The sequence below is a fragment of the Lampetra planeri genome, chromosome 37, assembly GCF_965212315.1.
Source record: "Lampetra planeri chromosome 37, kcLamPlan1.2.h2, whole genome shotgun sequence".
NCBI lineage: Eukaryota > Metazoa > Chordata > Hyperoartia > Petromyzontiformes > Petromyzontidae > Lampetra > Lampetra planeri.
In genome coordinates this window covers 4743873-4763203 of record NC_136143.1, presented here as the reverse complement: position 1 = coordinate 4763203, position 19331 = coordinate 4743873, and the positions used below count along the sequence as shown (strand labels likewise).

The following is a 19331-nucleotide window of genomic DNA, read 5'->3' as shown; positions in this document are numbered from 1 at the left end:
CGCTGCGTACGGCGCGAAAGAAGTTTCGACGCACGTGCGCATTCGCGTTTCGCAATAACCACTCGCGCTCACGTTGTCGCGCCCATTCGGTGAAGGAGACGTCTAGGTGAGCACGCGACCTCTCTCTGTCTCTCTCTGTGTCTCTCTCTGTCTCTCTGTGTCTCTGTCTCTCTGTGTCTCTCTGTCTCTCTCTCTCTCTGTGTCTCTCTCTCTGTGTGTGTCTCTCTCTGTGTGTGTGTCTCTCTCTGTGTCTCCGTCTCTCTGTGTCTCTCTCTCTGTGTCTCTGTCTCTCTGTGTCTCTCTCTCTCTGTCTCTCTCTGTGTCTGTGTCTCTCTGTGTGTCTCTCTCTCTGTGTCTCTCTCTGTGTGTCTCTGTCTCTCTGTGTGTCTCTCTCTCTGTGTCTCTCTCTCTGTGTGTCTCTGTCTCTCTGTGTCTCTGTCTCTCTGTGTGTCTCTCTCTCTGTGTCTCCGTCTCTCTGTGTCTCTCTCTCTGTGTCTCTGTCTCTCTGTGTCTCTCTCTCTCTGTCTCTCTCTCTCTGTGTCTGTGTCTCTCTGTGTGTCTCTCTCTGTGTGTGTCTCTCTCTGTGTGTCTCTGTCTCTCTGTGTGTCTCTCTCTGTGTCTCTCTCTCTGTGTGTCTCTGTCTCTCTGTGTCTCTGTCTCTCTGTGTCTCTATCTCTCTCTGTGTCTCTGTGTCTCTCTGTCTCTCAGGCGACGTGACCAACACTCACTGCAGCTCGTCTCTCTGTGCTTCATTCACTACCTTTCAAACACACACACACAACACACAAACACACAACACACACAACACACACACAACACACACACACAAACAACACACACTCACACACAACACACAAATAACACAACCCACACACACACAAACAACACAACACACACACGAACAACACACACACAACACACACACAACACACAAACAACACACATACACACACACAAACAACACACACACAAACAACACACATACACAACACACGAACAACACACATACAACACACACACAACACACAAACAACACAACACACAAACAACACAACACACATACACACACACGAACAATACACACACAACACACACACACAACACACAAACAACACAACACACACACACACGAACAACAAACACACAACACACAAACAACACAACACACACACAACACACAAACAACACAACACACATACATACACACGAACAACACACACACAACACACACACACAACACACAAACAACACAACACACATACACACACACGAACAACACACACAACACACAAACAACACAACACACACACAACACACACACACAACACACAACACACAAACAACACACACACACACGAACAACACACACACAACACACAAACAACACAACACGCACAAACAACACAATACACAAATAACACAACCCTCTCACACACACACAACACAATCATCACACACGCACACACCAACCAAACACACACGATCAACATAAACCTCAAGTAACACAACCCTCTCTCACACACACACAACACAACCCACACACACACACAACCTCACACACACAAACAACACAACCCACACACACACCCCACACACAAACAACACAACTCACACACACACACTAACCACACACACAACAACAACCCACACACACCAACACCCCCCACTCACCCCACTCACACACAACACACACACACAACACAACTGACTCACACACTAACCACACACACAACAACAACAACCTTCACACACCCCCCCCCACTCACCCCCACACACACGCAGGGCTCGGATTCGTCTGCCTGCTGCTGCTCTGGCTGTCTCCCGCGAGCACCAGCGACTGCCCCAAGAACTGCAGCTGCTACATGCTGCCCGTCACCGCGAACTGTCAGTCGCTGGGTTTCGTCAGGATCCCATCGGGGCTGCCCAGGAACAGCCACCGAGTGCTCCTGCAGAACAACCGCATCACGGCGGTGCCTCGCGAGAACGCCCTCAGTCCCGACACCGTTGCCCTGTCGCTCTTCTCCAACAACATCACCATCATCCAGCCCGGAGCGTTCGCCGCCTTCTCTCGGCTGGACGAGTTGGACCTCGGAAACAACCGTTACCTGCAGTGGCTGGACGCGGACACGTTCCTCGGTCTCGTGAACTTGCACACGCTGCACCTGTACCGATGCGGGCTGCAGGAGCTGCCGGACAGGGTGTTCGCCGGTCTCAGGGGCCTGCAGCATCTGTACCTGCAGCAGAACGAGCTGATGCATCTGCAGGTGATTTGGTGACGGTGATGATGATGATGATGCACGCACACGACACGCGCATGGCACGCTTTGTCACGTGTCAGTAGTGTTGTTGTTGTTGGTGTTGTTGTGGTGAGTGTAGAAAGCCGTTGCTCTTGCAATGAAAAACAAAAATAAGAGACGCGTGGATTGGTTTTAATATTCGGATCTCAAAATCCTCCTGTGCTCGGAGCACTTAAAGTAAGCTGTTTTTATAAGAATAGGTTTTCCCCTTTTTTCTGGCAACAAAACAGCTGTGTTAAGATGTTAAAACACCAAACTGAAACCTTTTACAAGGAATCATGCCTGCATTAACCACAATACTTGTTGTAAGAATGCAAAAAAAAACGTACTCTGATAATATATGCATTGTCTTTGAAACTGACTGGTCCACACCAGAGACAGCTTTCTTTTGAGCCTCGTCTCAAACGGTGTTAGACCAGAGGACGCCAAATGGCGTACAGCCACAAAGACAACGCGTTATTAGAGTAATGAGAGCTCGGGTGAGCATCTACATCATGGGGCCTCCTTTGCCAGTACCAAAATATGAGAATAGGTTTTTCCCCTTTTATCTTGCAACAAAACAGGTGTTAGGTTGTTAAAACACCAAACTGAAACCTTTTACAAGGAATCATGTCTGCATTAACCACAATATTTGTGGTCTCATTACTCTGATAGTGCATTGTCTTTGTGTTGCACGCCTTTTGGCGTCCTCTGGTCTAACACCGTTTGAGACGAGACTCAAAAGAAAGCTGTCTCTGGTGTGGACCAATCAGTTTCAAAGACAATGCATATATTATCAGAGTATGTTTTTTGTTTGCATGCTGACCACAAGCATTGTGGTTAATGCAGACATGATTCCTTGTAAGAGGTTTCAGTTTGGTGTTTTGACATCTTAACACCTGTTTCTTTTGACAGAACAAAGGGGAAAACCTGTTCTTATATTTTGGTACTGGCAAAGGAGGTCCCATGATGTAGATAATCTGTTTTTGTTCATTTGAAATGCACTGTTCCGGCGAAATAATTATGACGCCGATGGGGACACACGTTGGGAAGTTGGAGCAATTTTAAAATGCACCGTGGTCAGTCTCCTTCCGTGTTCGTTCCTCCCACCTCGTCGGTGTCTCTAACTAATAATATTATTCTTCTTCTCGTTACGTCTTCCCAACTCTATCTTCCGCCGTTATAGTTCATCTCAATGATTATTTGCTACACGGAAAATCCCGTGCTGCCAGTCACCCCAGCGAGTTTCTTCAGGTGGCAACCACCCGCAGCAGTCACTGACAAATCGAGTTACGGTATTGTCTAGGTGGAGAGGAGCCCAGCCAGCAGCCAGCCAGGAGACTCGAGGCGTAGATGGTTATTGTCGATGTCGTTGTGCGCGACGCGAGCACGACGACTGTGATGTGCAGTTGGGACACGTGGACAAGCAGAGTAATGCCGTACAATTTTATTTTCATATAAAACGATCAGCTCGCACGTTCTTCGGACGTCCTCCCTCCCTCCCTCCAGTCAGCCAGCCAGCCAGCAAAACTGTTGTCGAATATAGTCGGATAGCGTATCCCGCGCATTTGTTCGAGATACACGGTCGGGGTTGAGGGTGGGGGTTTTGTTAGTGGAGGGGGGGGGGCGTGACGTCATCACGGAGATGTGCACGGTGGCGTCACCACCAAAGATCCCCCGTATAGCCTTAACAGACTGTTGGGGAAAGTGCTGTTAGCGAGCACCTATGAAGGCCGGCACGGCACACGAGGGGGTGGGTGGCCAGCACCACGGCCGGCCGCCTTTGTCTCCCCAGTGGCGATGTTTCTACACACCGCATCAGGTACTCATTTGAGGCTGAGTCGACCTAGGGTAGGCGCAGGACCGGTTCAGATAATCGTCACTGATGTTTGCCGTGAGCGGGAATCGAATTCGGGTCGCCAGGTTCGTAGCGCAGCACGCTAACCGCTACACTACCGCTCCCCACCACCACCACCACCATCACGCACGCGCCAGCCAGCCCAGGACGCCAGGTAGCCAGCCAGGCAATGTTTGTTCTCTCTCCCATAAAGTATTGATTTCGCTGGAGGTGGAACGTCGCGTTTGCGACAGCGGCCGGGGCAAGAGGCGGATTCCAGAAACGTCCCAGTTGCAAGTGGTGGTCGGGGAGGCGGTCCCGAAAAATCAATCTTTAAAAAAAAAAATTTGCGCCCTACATTAAAACCAAAACATTCAACGTATTTTCTCTCGCGCTTCATAATAAACAAAACAACGATGACGTCATCCTGCACTATTTAAGACCGGAAGCAGGTGGATGGCTTCACTATTCTGGCAAATCGCCCGATGATGCTGGATGTAATTTCCAGCGAAACGTCGTACTACTCAAAAATTGTAAATGTTGTGGATTCACACTTCAACACACCGGTGGGCTAAAGTAGTGAACTATTTGTCTTTTGTCAACGTGACACTTTTTTTTACTGATTGGCCGTGTCAGGTGGTGGAGGGTTGCGACACGTTTATAAATAACTCGATCTAACCCAAAAATCTTTATTATGAATGATACCGGTCGCGAAAGCCTACGTGTTAAACCTTCTCACGCTTATTTGCACGGGAAACCCTCATTGAGTCTTAAGCGAGTCCTCCCATGTTTTTGTTCCAGTACGGGGGGCGACGATTGCTTTGTACATTCTAAGTGAATAATTTGTGGGGTAATTTTCGTTAATTTTTATTTGGCAACTTTGGACGAACGACGCCGGCACGCAACGGCATCCCTCGGCTAATACACCCGCAGTATTACCCGGCGCGGCCGCTCGATTCGAACCACGAAACCCCTGCCTGGACCACGTTTTCCGCGGTAATTCGAGACTCGAATAAAGCTCCCGCCCTTAGGCTGTGATGCCTCTCATAGACAGACGCTTTCCGTCTGCCCATACCCATGCAAATAGCCGAGTTTGAAATGTTATCGTATTCATTAATTCCCGTGTGCCGTGTGCGTGGGAGGGTGGTAAGGATAAGGGGCACAGCTGGTCCATTTTCCAGTCATCTCAGTCCGTCTACCCATGTCACCTGCTGGGTCTGTCCCGTGACCTCCTATCAGCTAGCCTTCGACACTTCACGTGGCCTCAAAGTGCACCTGGCCTGGCACAAGCGCCCATGGTGACGTCAACGTCACTTAGTGGGGAATGGCGGGTACTGGTATCGGTAAGGATCGTAGTAGGTTAGCGAAGTGCGCTACGGAACCTGGCGACCCGAGTTCAATTCCGGCTCACGGCCAACATCAGTGGCGAGGTTCAGATATTTGCGTTTGGTGCGTTGTGCAAACATCAGCTCTGGGAAGATAAAGGCGGCCGGGCGTAGTGGTGACACCCCCCCCCCCATCCTCACACAGGTGCTCGTTAATAACACCGGTAACGATTATCTGAACCAGTCCCGGGCTCTCCCCTAGGTCGACTCAGCCTCAAATGAGTACCTGGTGCAATGTGTAAACATCGCCACTAGGGAGACAAAGGCGGCCGGGCGTGGTGTTGGCCACCCACCCCTTCGTATGCCGTGCCGGCCTTAATAGGTGCTCGCTAACAGCACTTGCCCCAACAGTCTGTTCAGGCTATTGTGCGCGAGGTCACGAATTGACACGTCAGGTGTGTGCGACTGGAGTGGCCAGGAGATGGCAGTACAGCAAGTGGGTTCGCCCTTCAGGCCGTGGGGCGTGTTGAGCTCAAGGGCATTTACCCCCCCCGCCCACCCCTCCAAGCGTGTGCATGCGTGCACGTGGGCTTTTCTCCGGATTCTCCCCTGCTTGCTGTCACACAAACATCCAAAACACTCATTGAGGTCATTGGCCGAACATCGCAATGCAGCAGGGCCCTCTTGAAAGGGGGCGCCTTGAGACCGAGTGAGGCTTTGCTGGGTGAATTAATTGACGTAATTATGAACATAAAAAGGTTAGATAATGTATGAGTTGCTTTTTGTTGGGGTAGGCCTCTCCCACTACGCTACGGGCCTCGTCTGGAATCATCGTGAAGGGGAACACGTTATGTAGTACTCGGCGTTGCCCGGGCAAAAAAGACACACACACACACATCGACCCACACACACACATCGACTCACACCTACACATCGTACACACATCAATGTAAACACGCACCTCAACTCACACGCACACATGGACTGAGACACACATTATTATTGTAAAAGTTTCTAACTTAATTGTTAAATATTAGTTGTCTACACACACACACCACGCACACACATTGACTAACACACACACATCGACTGACACACACAGACACACACATCGAATTACGCACACACACAGCGACTTGCACACACACACATCGACTTATACACACACGGATGTACACACACACATCGATGCACACACAATCACATCGACTTACACCCACACACATCTACTGACACACGCACATATCGACTGACGCACGCAAACAACGACTTGCACACACATCGACTTATACACACACGGACGTACACACACACATCGACTCACACACACATACATAGACTCACACACACATGGACTTACACACACACACACATATGGAGTTACACCCACAGATATATAGACTAACACACACAGACATATCGACTAACACACACCCATCAACTCACACACACACATGGACTCACACACACACATATCGACGTACACTCAGACACCGACTGACACACATCGACCCACACATAAACGCATCGACTTACACACACACATGTCGAATTACAAACGCACATGGACTCACACAGACAGATTTCGACGTACACACACACATCGACTGACACACATGCACCCACACACACACACATCGACTAACACACACAAACACATCGACTTAAACACACAAATACATAGACTCACACGCACATGGAACTACGCACACATATATGGACTTACACACATATCGACTAACACACACACATGGACCTACACACACACATCGACTGACACACACACATCGACTTAAACACACACCGCACACACACACATGGACGTACACAAACAAACACAGCAACATGTCACACACACACATTGACTCGCACACACATTGACGCACACACACACGGACTCACACAGACACAACGCACACGCATATATGGACTCACACGCACACATGGACGGACGCACGCACACTCTAACTTTTAAGTAGACTAAATAAGTTCGTAAATAATAGTTGTCTATGTACGTGACTTTAGCGAAAGAAGGCAGGGAGAGAGGGTAAATGCACGCGTGTATGATAAGTAAGTAATTAGTAGCGACCGCGTGGGTGTTCCCCCATTTCGGTGCAAACATTTGCCGCGAGCAAGAGCGGCAAATTCATGAAAGTCAACGAAGACAAAATTAACCCACAAACCTACCTGTAACTATGAGCAGATGCGCACCAATCAAGCGTAATTGACATAACGTCAGTGCTCAACCCCCCCCCCCCCTACCGAGGGGGGCAAATGTAAATATTATAGAATGGAGACGTAATTATTGCGCGGCTGCTTATGCCTCCAGAGTACAGAGAAAAAGCTATTCTTCAAAATCATTACTTCATACCTGTCATTAAATCTTCGAACCTATTAAAGGCAATTTGTAATGAGCAAACAGTCATGGTAATAAACGTTTGAAGGGAGCTGTAAATCTGTGTGTGTTGCGCAGTGTCCACACGAAAGAGAATTCCCCACCCCCTCACCCCCCACGTGTGACTTGGTAGGGCCCCCCCCCCTCACCCCCCACGTGCGAGTTGGTAGGGCCCAGCGCACGCTAGCTAATAAATAAATAAAGACATGAACGAAAGCAGCACTAAATCGCTAATTAAACTACTTTAAAGGTGACGGACGCGAAATGGGAATAGCGCCGGCTCAGCAAGGGGCTTATGGCGTGCTACCTGGGTACTTTTTTTAGTCGTAAACTCCACGGTTTGCTAGCCAAATCCTTCGCAAGTTCCGGCCACACACACACAGAGATACACAGACACACAGACAGACAATGCCATTTATGGGTTAAAAAAAATAAAATATCATAATCATTATTTATACAGGAGGAATCCGATGAGCTACAAAGCGTTTTGTCAAAGACGTACAGAAAATGACAAATATCATAGCGACATCATCATCATCGTCGTCGTACGTCTGAAACATTTTAACAATGTTTTTAATAGTAATTGTTATCAGCTAATCCAAGGAGTTATTGTGTAGTCTCAAATTCGCGTGAGCCACTCTGCTAGAGAGAAGGGCCATTTCTCAAAACGTCACCTATTACATGTTTCTATTATTTACATAAAGTTATTTCCACGGCGGCGAGATGTTAACTACCTCGCCTGGTATGCAGGAGGTCGTCGATTCGATCCCGACCCTGACGCCTGCTGCTGTATATTTGGAGTGTGCGTGTCTCTCTCTCATCATCATCACGGTGGCTAGGAGATGTTAACTACCTCGCCTGGTATGCAGGAGGTCGTCGATTCGATCCCGACCCTGACGCCTGCTGCTGCATATTTGGAGTGTGCGTGTCTCTCTCTTTCTCTCTCCGTGGTCGCGTGGATTTTTCTCCGGGTCCTCCGGTTGTTACCTCCACATTTACATTCAATAACACGCATTTATTTGGCTGCTATCTCTTCATTTCCACATTGCAAGCCACTTATTTGAGCGATCATTCGTGAAAGCCAGGTCGTTCCTTTCAAAGAGCTACATAGCTCAGTGAGCCTTACCTGGTAAGATAAAAAAAAAAGAAATAGTTTAATACGGTAGTTTCCTTTTATTTTCATCCTTTAAAGTTCACACCAAACCATTCGGTAAACACATCACCGTGCTTCTGCGCTGACACAATTCGCTGAGATTTTGTTTCCAAATCACCCCCGCCAACCGCACGTGAGTCAACGGTTTCGAGCGTCAACCCAACGCGACTTGGCAAGAATCGCCCAGCGCGCTGACACTCGGGGATTGGTGGATCACGCAAGAGATTGCGGGAGTGGGATGGGGGGGGGCGCAGAAGGGAGGCAGCACAGCAAGTAGGGCCACTGTAAGGGTATCCACTCGACACGCGGCTCTCAGAAATATCTACAGCAGCGCTTGGTGGGAAACTGCGAGGGGGTAGGGGGGGGTAAAGGTGGGGAGGGGGGTATTAAATAAATGTTTAATCTGCCACGCCTGGAGATCGAGAACACCGGGATACTTCAGGATGACAAGCGCAGTGAGCTCACCGTTTACACCACGGCAGCCTGCCGTAGTAGCGTGCGTATACGCGTGGCACACATTCAGCAACTAACGCATTGAACCACTACCGGATTATAAGACGCACTTGCCCCCCCCCCGCCCCGCCCCCCCCCCTACCGCCAACCGCTCTACATCGACGAGTTCGAGGGATGCATCTTAAATTTTATTGAATACCGAGCACGAGTTCGGGGGTGCGTCTTACTTTCCGGAGGATCCTATACGATTCGGAGAAGACGGTAGAAGCCCGGGGCACGGAGTTTGCCCTTAATGAGTTATTTTTAGAAAAATCTGAATTTGCGTGGCTCGGCGTTCAGCAGCACCTTGTCCTCAAGGGCCCTGGCGTCACGCATAGCAGCGGCATCTTCAGAGCCCCCCTCCCTCCCTCCCTCCCACGCCCCCCCCTCCCCCCGATGCAATGAAGGGGACGCGTGGTTGAACCCGTCCTGATCTCATAATAGGGGTTTTCCCCTTTTTTCTGGCAACAAAACTGAAACCTTTTAACAAGGAATCATGTGTGCATTAACCACAATATTTGTGGTCAAAATGCGAACAAAAAACACGTTCTGATAATCTATGCATTGTCCTTGAAACTGATTGGTCCACACCAGAGAACGGCTTTCTTTCGAGCCTCGTCTCAAACGGTGCTAGACCAGAGGACGCCAAAAGGCGTACAGCTCAAAGACGATGCACTGATCTCAACAACGGGCGCGGCACATCCAAACGTGACCCAGCGGATTGACACAGCAAGGGATAAAGGCGCAGCCCTGCAATTTCTCACTCACATTGGTGTACGGTGCTTTTTTCTGGAAGACTTTGCAGTTTTTTCCTGGATTTTTCTGTTTGCGCATAGTCATTTAAAGATGTTTTCTTGTTCATGTTTTTGTTTTATGTTTGTTGCGGTTGCACCCGATTCAAGAGCCGAATGGCTCACAGGGCTATACCAGATAAATGAAGCTGAAAACTGAAGCGTCATCGCTGGTGGAAGGGCCTCCACCATTAGAGGGAGCGCTAAAGAGCGTGCCTCTCTCTCTCTCTCGAGTTGAATTTGGCCTACTCTTCCACGCTTCGGGCCATACATCCCGGATGGCTCTTTCACGCGAGAGATGGAGCTTTGTAGAGTTCCTCTCCTGAGTGGTATTTGGTCTATTCTTCCCCATTTGCCATCCAGACGTCTTGGAAGAGTTGGGAGTACAAATTAGGTTTTCTAGAATCGTGGCACAATACGCTAACCACCGCGCCACCACTGCACCCTAAATGTATGTGTGTACGTAGTATACACTATCAAGAGGTGAAGGATATAAGTGGAATACTTTAAGATGATAAATAACGACTCTCTGTTCTGAAGCACGGCTGTTAACTGAAACGTCAGCCAAGATGATTCTAGTTTCAGGCTGCGTTCATAATTAATGCCGCATGGACATTGCCAAGGGTAGCCCAGAGGTCAGAGCAGAGGTCGCAAATGGGTACCCGTACCCGGCCGTACCCGTACCCTACCCGTACCCGGGTACGGGTAGGGTACGGGTATCGGGTACCTGATTGCGACCTCTGGGATGAAGCCATGTTGCAGGCGCGGGTGGGTTGATTATAGGAACTTGAATTGTGAGAAGAGACAAGACGTTGGGAAATGAGTGACAAACGGTTACTTACCAGTGACTCATGGCCTACCCGTACCCGTACCCGGCCGCACCAGGGTCGCAAACGGGTACCCGTACCCGGCTGGGTACCCGGCTGGGTACGGGTAACCGGGTATCGAGTAGGGTACGGGTATCGGGTACCCGGTTGCGACCTCTGGGTCAGAGACACGGAGCCGATAACCTCTGAGGACCGGAGGGTTCGAATCTGAGTGTTCAGCCCACCCGTGATTAAACCGGGTTCTCCAGCGTGCGACGAGTTTATAATGGTCTGAGATTCACAACCCAATTAGTAATTGCTGCACACACGACCACGTAAAAAATAATAACGATGACTCTTCATATTATTAACTTTAGCACGTCACTTGATTTGGCAACATTTCAGCGGTGGAATGAAAAGGATCGATTTTATTTCTGTGTTATAAACGTTTCTCAGTAGGTGGGCATCTGGTAACGTCAAACCCCGCTCCCCCACTCTCCCCTCCACCCCCCGACGTGCCGATTGCAAGGATCCTCAGAAGTAGCTCTCCAATATCCCCTTCTACGCACCGTTCTCGAGCATACATACGTACATATCGTCAAGAAGCAGCCCGTAAAGAGCCGCATGCGGCTCCGGAGCCGTAGGTTGCCGACCCCTGGGATAGAGTGTTTCTCCCTCGCACACGTGGGTTTTCGCCAGGTGCTCCGGTTTCCTCCCGCACGTAAGCGCTCAGTAATTTGCCAACCTAAATGATAACAAGAAGAGCCATTTGGTTTAAAACGCGGTATATATGTAAAAAACAAAACTCAATATTTCAAGAGCAGCAAGGCACGTGATGGATACGAGACGGTGGTACTTCAAAAATGACGTCACTGAGCAGTCGTTGAAGAGCCGCGTGGTGGCCTCCGGAGCCGCAGATTGCCGACCCCTGACATGTAGGCGACATTAGAGCTTGGGCAATTGTTGGCGCCCACTGCTCAGACCGCGCGGCTGTCGCCTTCCTGCCCGTCTGTGGTTCCTCCACGTGCTCCTCGCCTCTCTCGAAAGCGCCTAGGCCGGAGCGGAAGCGTAGGAACGCCACAGCACCCTCGAGAGCAGAGGGGTCGGCTGCACTGCAGTCCTTAAGGAGCCGCAGGTTGCGCCTCCTTAAGGGCTGCACTGCAGTCCTTAAGGAGCCGCAGGTTGCGCCTCCTTAAGGGCTGCAGTGCAGCTCCTGAAATTCCAAAAGAAATGGCCCTTCTTGTTCTATTGGTTGCCGACTCCCTTGACCATGGAAGTTCAGTTCATCGTGGAAGTCCAGTTTATCGCGGGCAGGGGTCGGCAGATCTGCAGCTTCCTGAGCCGCATGGGGCTCATTAAGGACGGCTGCGTGACGTTACTTATTAAGGACTCACCGTCTTGTATCCACGTGATCTAGACGGAGCCCTCTGCCGCAGCTCGCCCAGTAATGGATTAAACCAGTGCGGGGCCTGTAGCATATGTTGTAAAGGGGCCCTAAATAAAAATATTAAAACGCATTCATTTTTTACTTGCACAGTGAAGTAATTGTATTTTTTCACATACTATACAGCCAGATAATACGACAATTCGCTGTCCTTAAACACCCAGTCGTTCATAAAAGTTGAAGGCAGTATAGCACTGTAGTAATAGAGCAAGTGCAGAATCACTGAACCGGAATTGATAGCTTGAAAGCATTTAGCGTGGGGCCCTTGAAAGTGCGGGGCCCGTAGCTACTACATGTATAGTGTAGTAGCTACCACATGTGTAGCTACTACATGTATAGTGTAGTAGCTACCACATGTGTAGCTACTACATGTATAGTGTAGTAGCTACCACATGTGTAGCTACTACACGTGTAGCGACTTGTGCTACTGGGATAATCCGGCACTGAGCTCGCCCACGCGGGCTACTTGGCAAGCAGCCGTCTTCACGCGGTGCATTGTGGGTGGTTGGGTGACCGTGCGGTCCGTGCGAGGCGATTTCACTCTGTGCGACCTTCATTTTTTTTTTGGAACGCATCTATTGGGGGGGGGGGGGGGGGACTTGTTATTTATTTGGCCGTTGCGTGGAGGTGTTTTGAAAGCGATAAAATAAAAAAAATACATCTCGCGAGTCACAATGGGGAGACGCAGAAACTTGTTTAAAAAAAAACAGAATCCACTTGTGCCATTTATAGCTGCAATGATCGCAGCCGCTTCTAAGTACGCCCATAACTTATGCAGACAAATATGAAATACACCAGTGGCATCGTCTTGCTCTCACTTAGTGCCCCAGAACATCAATGATTAAAAAAGTACTGATGGATGGCTTACAATGGGAATCTACATCATTCCTGAGACAGACGATGCAGAGACTCAAAAGTTAAAACATTACAAGATTACGATTATGTAACTCGTTGCACAGTTTGACATGAGATTATTAGGTCTGGGAGGGCAGCCAGAACCAGCAGTGCCAACAATTGTCCAAGGTCTGTGACCCTATATTTGTATGTTTAGCCAATGGGGTTATTGGGTGTTTATACGTGCGGCAGCAGACCGGAGCACTGGAGAAGACTCACGGGCGCCAGCATTAGGCTTACGCTTAATCCTCGTACCGATGGATACAGATTGGGGTTAAAACACTTGCTGTACTGCCTGCTCCTGGTGAGCCAGGATATGGCACCTCACCGACGCCCGCGGGCAATTTCAGAACGTCTGTGTGATCCGCCAACCCTCGCTGCCTCCACAATGCTGGGTTCAAGTTCAAGTTCATTTATTGGGTATAGCCCTGTGAGCCATTCGGCTCTTGGATCGGGTGCAACCGCAATAAACAAAAAAACTAAAACATGAACAAAAAACATCTTAAAGTGAATATGTGACTGAGTGCAAACAGAAAATCCAAGAAAAGACAGCAAAATATTGCAGAAAAAACACCGTACACCAACGCTGTGTGCAAAAATCCCAGTGGGATGCAAGTCAAACAACCAGCAACAACCACAAGACAACTTAGATTAAGGTCATCAGTCTAACTCTGTACTACAACAAACAAACATGGCTAAACCAATACACTTTTCGAAATCACCAAAATAAAGCCATGAAAGCAATGAAACAGTGATCATAGGAACTGTGACGGAATTTTCACAATAAATGGCATAAACAACATGTACTACTACAGGCCACGTGCATAGCCACCACTGCCCGGCTATAGTCAAGCAACTAACCACATGATATCTGGGGTTTAACCGTGGTGTGAGTTGAATCTCACAACCGGATGGGGGGTTCTTTGTCTGTAAGTGTGTGTCTGTGACTGTGTGTGTACGTGCACAACAACGAGCGGAGCGCCTGGTGGCTAAAGCACAGCAAGTTGGCACAGTAGGGGGCACAGGTGGTGCATCAGCCAGTCATCTCGGTCATCTCAGTCAGTCGACCCGTGGCACCTGGGTCTGCCCCGTGACCTCCTGCCAGCGGGCGTTCGATACTTCACGTGGCCTCAAGGTGCACATGGCCTGGCACAAGAGTCGTGGTGACGTCACCGCCACTTAGTGGCGAATGGCGGTTGTTGTGTTGTGTGTTGTGCGTGCACCTAGCCTGGCACAAGTACTGTGATGACACCACCGCCCCTTTTAGTGGTGAACGGCGGTTGATGTTATTGTTAGTATGTGGGTGTGAGTGTGTCTCTGTGTGTAAGTATTTACGTGCGGAAGCAGCAATAAATCGGCAGTTTGTGCACGTGACAAATGTAGGTAGTGGAGGGTGTAACGCACCAACGTTGACGTTGTACTCACACAGGGATCTGACCCCAAACTAACGCATGAATCACGACGTTCCCCTTGCCAGTGGCCAATTCCTTAAAAAAATATTTGTTGGATTTTCATCAGTTCCTTTTTTTGAGAAGTATCATCATCAGCATCATCATCATCATCACGATCCATGGGCAGATAGCCCCGTCATTTCGTCATTTGTTTCCACTTTAATCTGTCTCGTGCCAGTATGATCAAGTGGTGCCACATCTTTCCGGCATCAATATCTTCTTATGTCGTCGTCAAGCCGTTCTTTTGAGAAATTATGGACTGGAAAAAATAGATAAAGTAAGAGAGTAAAACATTACATCGAATATTCAAGCCATTCTCAAGTCATCGCACGTGAAAGCTTCACATTAACCGTGGGGGTTTCTGACCATACTTCACCATTGTGAGCACACACCCCCCCCCCCCCCCATATGACTTACCCACTGGCGTTAGCCATGGCCAGAAATCGAACTCGGCTCACTGAGTTCTTAGCGCAGCGTGCTAACCACCGTGCCACCAGTCCACCCCAGATATCTAATGATATTTAATAGCAAACAAATATATTCATACAAACACAATAATTGCGAGCACCGTTGAGAAAATTGCTAATAATTACACGCACAAATAATAACACACACCACGCAGGGAGCCCTGCCTCCAATTACACGTGTAAGAGCATAAATTGATTTTATAATGAAAGACACTCTATCTCACGGTGTTATTTGCAATTCACGGCACATGCATAACCACCAATAGAGAATAACGGGAACTTGCCAATGTACCAATGAAGAATTGTTTTGGTCTGAATAGAAACGTATTTAGATATATACCAGAGAAGTTGAATGAGCTGGGCCATTGTCGATATGAACGCGTGGACCAAATGCACTTGCCACAACACTCGTGATAAAAATTTAGCGTTGTCGCATATTGGTGTTTACAATTTTTCTTCTTGGTTCTTTCGGTAAAGTCACGTAGAAGGGAAATAATAAAATGATCAAAATAAAACATAATAAAATAATTCTCACGACGTTTCGGCCACAACGCAAGCAGCCGTCCTCAGGTGAAGAACAGGTCTGTCAGAAAGACAGCGTCATTCAGACCTGTTCTTCACCTGAGGACGGCTGCTTGCGTTGTGGCCGAAACGTCGTGAGAATTATTTTATTATGTTTTATTTTTATCATTTTATTATTTCCCTTCTACGTGACTTTACCGAAAGAACCAAGAAGATGAATCCCTGCAGTCACGAAAGCTTTAAATCGAAATGTTTACAATTTGTTTAATTTACCGCCGGATCGTGGCTTCCCCATGCTGTGTCGGTCACGGGGGGTGTTCGACCGTACTTCACCACGCTTGTCCGTGTTGGTTGGTGATGTATGGGGGGGTGGAGGTTTGCCCGGTTCCGAGTTCACTGCACTTGACGGAATTCAACGAGCAGCAGTCGGGGTTCATTGATGGTCCAGCGATCACTCACCTCCTGGTCGCTCTTCCATCGCTACAACCATGCGTACCGTCCCCATGAGTTTCAAATCCATCCCCCCCCCCCACCCATCCATGTTGAGGACTTGGTCTAATGGAAGGTCTGCTCTGTGTCGTCTCATCCACACTGTGCGTTCAACCACCACCAACCACCACCTTACAACATCACACCCACTCACTCACCCTCTCACCCACTCACCCACCAACCCACTCATCCATGCTGTGTGTTCAACCACCACCAGCACCACACTCACCCACTCACCGACTCACCTGCTCACTCAACCACTCATTCACCCACAATGCATATATTTCTTGCATGTTTTGCCGCAAATACGTGTGGTTAATGTAGACTTGATGCCTTACAAAAAGTATTAATTTGGTGATCGAACATCTTAATACCACCTGTTTTATTGCCATCAAGGGTTAAACCTTTTCTTATTTTAGCAACATAACACTCACTCAACCATTAATGTACTCACCCACCCTCTCACCCACGAACCCACTCATCCCCACTGTGTTCAACCACCACGACCACCACATAGCAGATCACAGTATCACACTCGCTCACTCACCGATTCGCCCACTAACTCATCCACTCATGCACTCACCCACCCTCTCACCCACGAACCCACTCATCCCCACTGTGTTCCACCACCACGACCACCACATAGCAGATCACAGCATCACACTCGCTCACTCACCGATTCGCACACTCACTCATCCACTCACTCATCCACTCATGCACTCACCCATACTCTCACTCACCCACTCATTCACCACGCTGTAGGTCACGACTATTTCCTTTCTCCTTTTTAAGCTCGCACTGCTCCACCGTGGAATTCCACCCCATCGCCTCCCCCCCCACAAATTCGTATAACCTTGCCCAGTTTAACACAGAAAGTGTCAACTCTTGCGCAACCCAACGTTCAATAATCCGGCCTGGTGGCTCAGTGGTAGAGCGAGTGGCTCACAATCGGGAGGATCCCTCGGGGGAAAGGAGGGGGTGGGTCGATACAATACGGTACCAATTTTTTTGGGGAATTTACAGTGGGGTTGCCCTATGGATAGACTCACCCCTGCCATGTGAATGTGGAAACTCCAGCACTGCAAACGAGAAATGTGCACCGCTGCACGCAACACTCATTTGAGCCAAAAACAAAATCTCCCACTCTTGACTTCGAAGCCAACTTTCCTCGTGCTGTTTGTTGCTGCCTGCTCGGCATCTGTTAGCTGTGCCCCTTTGCGACCTTGAGTCTCAAACAAAAAAGTATAAAACCGAGGTCCAACCCACGATTGTAATCCCCCCCTGCGCTCTGCCCGCGCCGCGTGCGCTCTGCCCAGGATGACCTGTTCGGGGAGCTGTCGAACCTCACGCACCTCTTCCTGCACGGCAACAAGCTGCTGAGCCTCTCCGACAACGTCTTCCGGGGCCTGCACAGCCTCGACAAGCTGCTGCTGCACCACAACAGGCTGCGGGCAATCCGCCGCCGCATCTTCCGCGGCCTCTCGGCCCTCTCCACCCTCTACCTGTTCAACAACGAGCTCACCGAGCTCTCGGGCCACGCCATGGGCGACCTGTCGGGCCTCCAGTACCTGCGGCTCAACAACAACACGTGGGCCTGCGACTGCCGCCTCTTCTCGCTCTGGGAGTGGTTCAAGCGCTTCCGCGGATCGAGCACCGATGTCGTCTGCCACTCGCCCTTGAACCTCGTCAACCGCAACCTCAGGTCGCTGGCGGAGAACACGTTCATGTCGTGCAACCTGGGCCCCACCTCGTCCACCTACTACGCCGTCGCCACTCACCCGTTCCGACCGGACAAGGCGTCGGGAACCCACGCACCGAAGACTCCGGCGGCGCCCGGAATAGGAGGAGGAGGAGGCGATGCCAAGACGTCGGCCGTGGCCATCTCGCCGATCATCAAGGTGCCGACGAGACGAAAGTGCCGCAAGCACACGGCGGCGCGCGCCCGCGCCAACGCCGCCGGGCAGGGCTACCTCGACGGCAAGCAGGAGCGCGACGGCGCCGCGGGGGACCTGCCGCACCTCGACACATACTTCAAGGAGCTGGACGACGACGTGGGAGGCCACGCGGGCGGCACGCAGCCCGCCAGCCCCAAGTGCAGCCGGAGCAAGAAGATGGAGGGGGCCGACCTTCAGCACGGAGGGCAGGCGGCGGGAGGAGGGGCAGCCGGGCAAGTCCACGGGCGGCGCGGGGCGGGGTTCGACGCCGTGGCGAGGTGCGCGCTGGGCCCCGTGGCGGCGGTCGCGTTCGTCCGCCTGGCGCGCGGGCCCCTCGTCTAGACGGGGGGGAAGGGGGGGCGCCGAACTGAAGTGACAAGCGGAGGAAGAGTTTGATGGGAGGAGGGGGGTGGCTGTGGTGGGAGAGGGGGGAATGACAAACACTTGTTTCGCGGGGTGAATGAATGAATGGATTCGTTGGTGGGGAGGGGTGGGGGTGGGTGCGTGAAGATAAGCTTTGATATCTAGTATCGATTCAGATGTATTGCTTGAAGTTGCAGTATATATATACATAATATATAAGGATTAACGGGGGAAATACGAAGTCTATCGGAGATCTACATTAAGGATCCTTGCACTGGTGAGATGTCGTGTCCATAATTTACAACGGGGTGGGAATGCTTTCGTGAGTGCAGTTTTTACCGATACAAAAGTGATTGTTTTGGTGTTTTGGCTATAACAATGTAAACAATACGAGACATATGTGTTCAGGCTGCGGCGATAATGCAACACGTTTACAGACGTATCACATCCATCCAAGAATAGTCGGCTCGGGGAAGGGTGTGAATTGGCAACAGATCTGCCGGAGGAGCGGAGGGTGCTGGGCTGGGGGGGGTGTGTTTGGAGGAGAGTGGGGGGAAGAGGAGAGGGAGGCAGAGAAAAGGGGAGATGGAGGAGAGGGGAGGGGAGGTGGAGGAGATGAGAGAACAGTGGAGGAGAGGGAGACGGAGGAGATATGGGGGGGGGGGGCGGGGGGGGTACCACAGCTTGATAAT

The 19331-nt window shown here is 50.1% G+C and overlaps 1 protein-coding gene across 1 annotated transcript in view; it reads left to right on the top strand.

Annotated features, from left to right (window-relative positions):
- The window catches only part of LOC144730825 (reticulon-4 receptor-like 2), a 28798-nt gene extending 10180 nt beyond the window's left edge, over positions 1 to 18618 (top strand). The window contains exons 2-3 of the mRNA XM_078611600.1: positions 1783 to 2264; positions 17659 to 18618. Coding sequence (XP_078467726.1) covers positions 1783 to 2264; positions 17659 to 18618 — 1442 coding nt within the window. The remainder of the gene's footprint in view (positions 1 to 1782; positions 2265 to 17658) is intronic.
- The last annotated feature ends 713 nt before the right edge of the window (positions 18619 to 19331 follow it).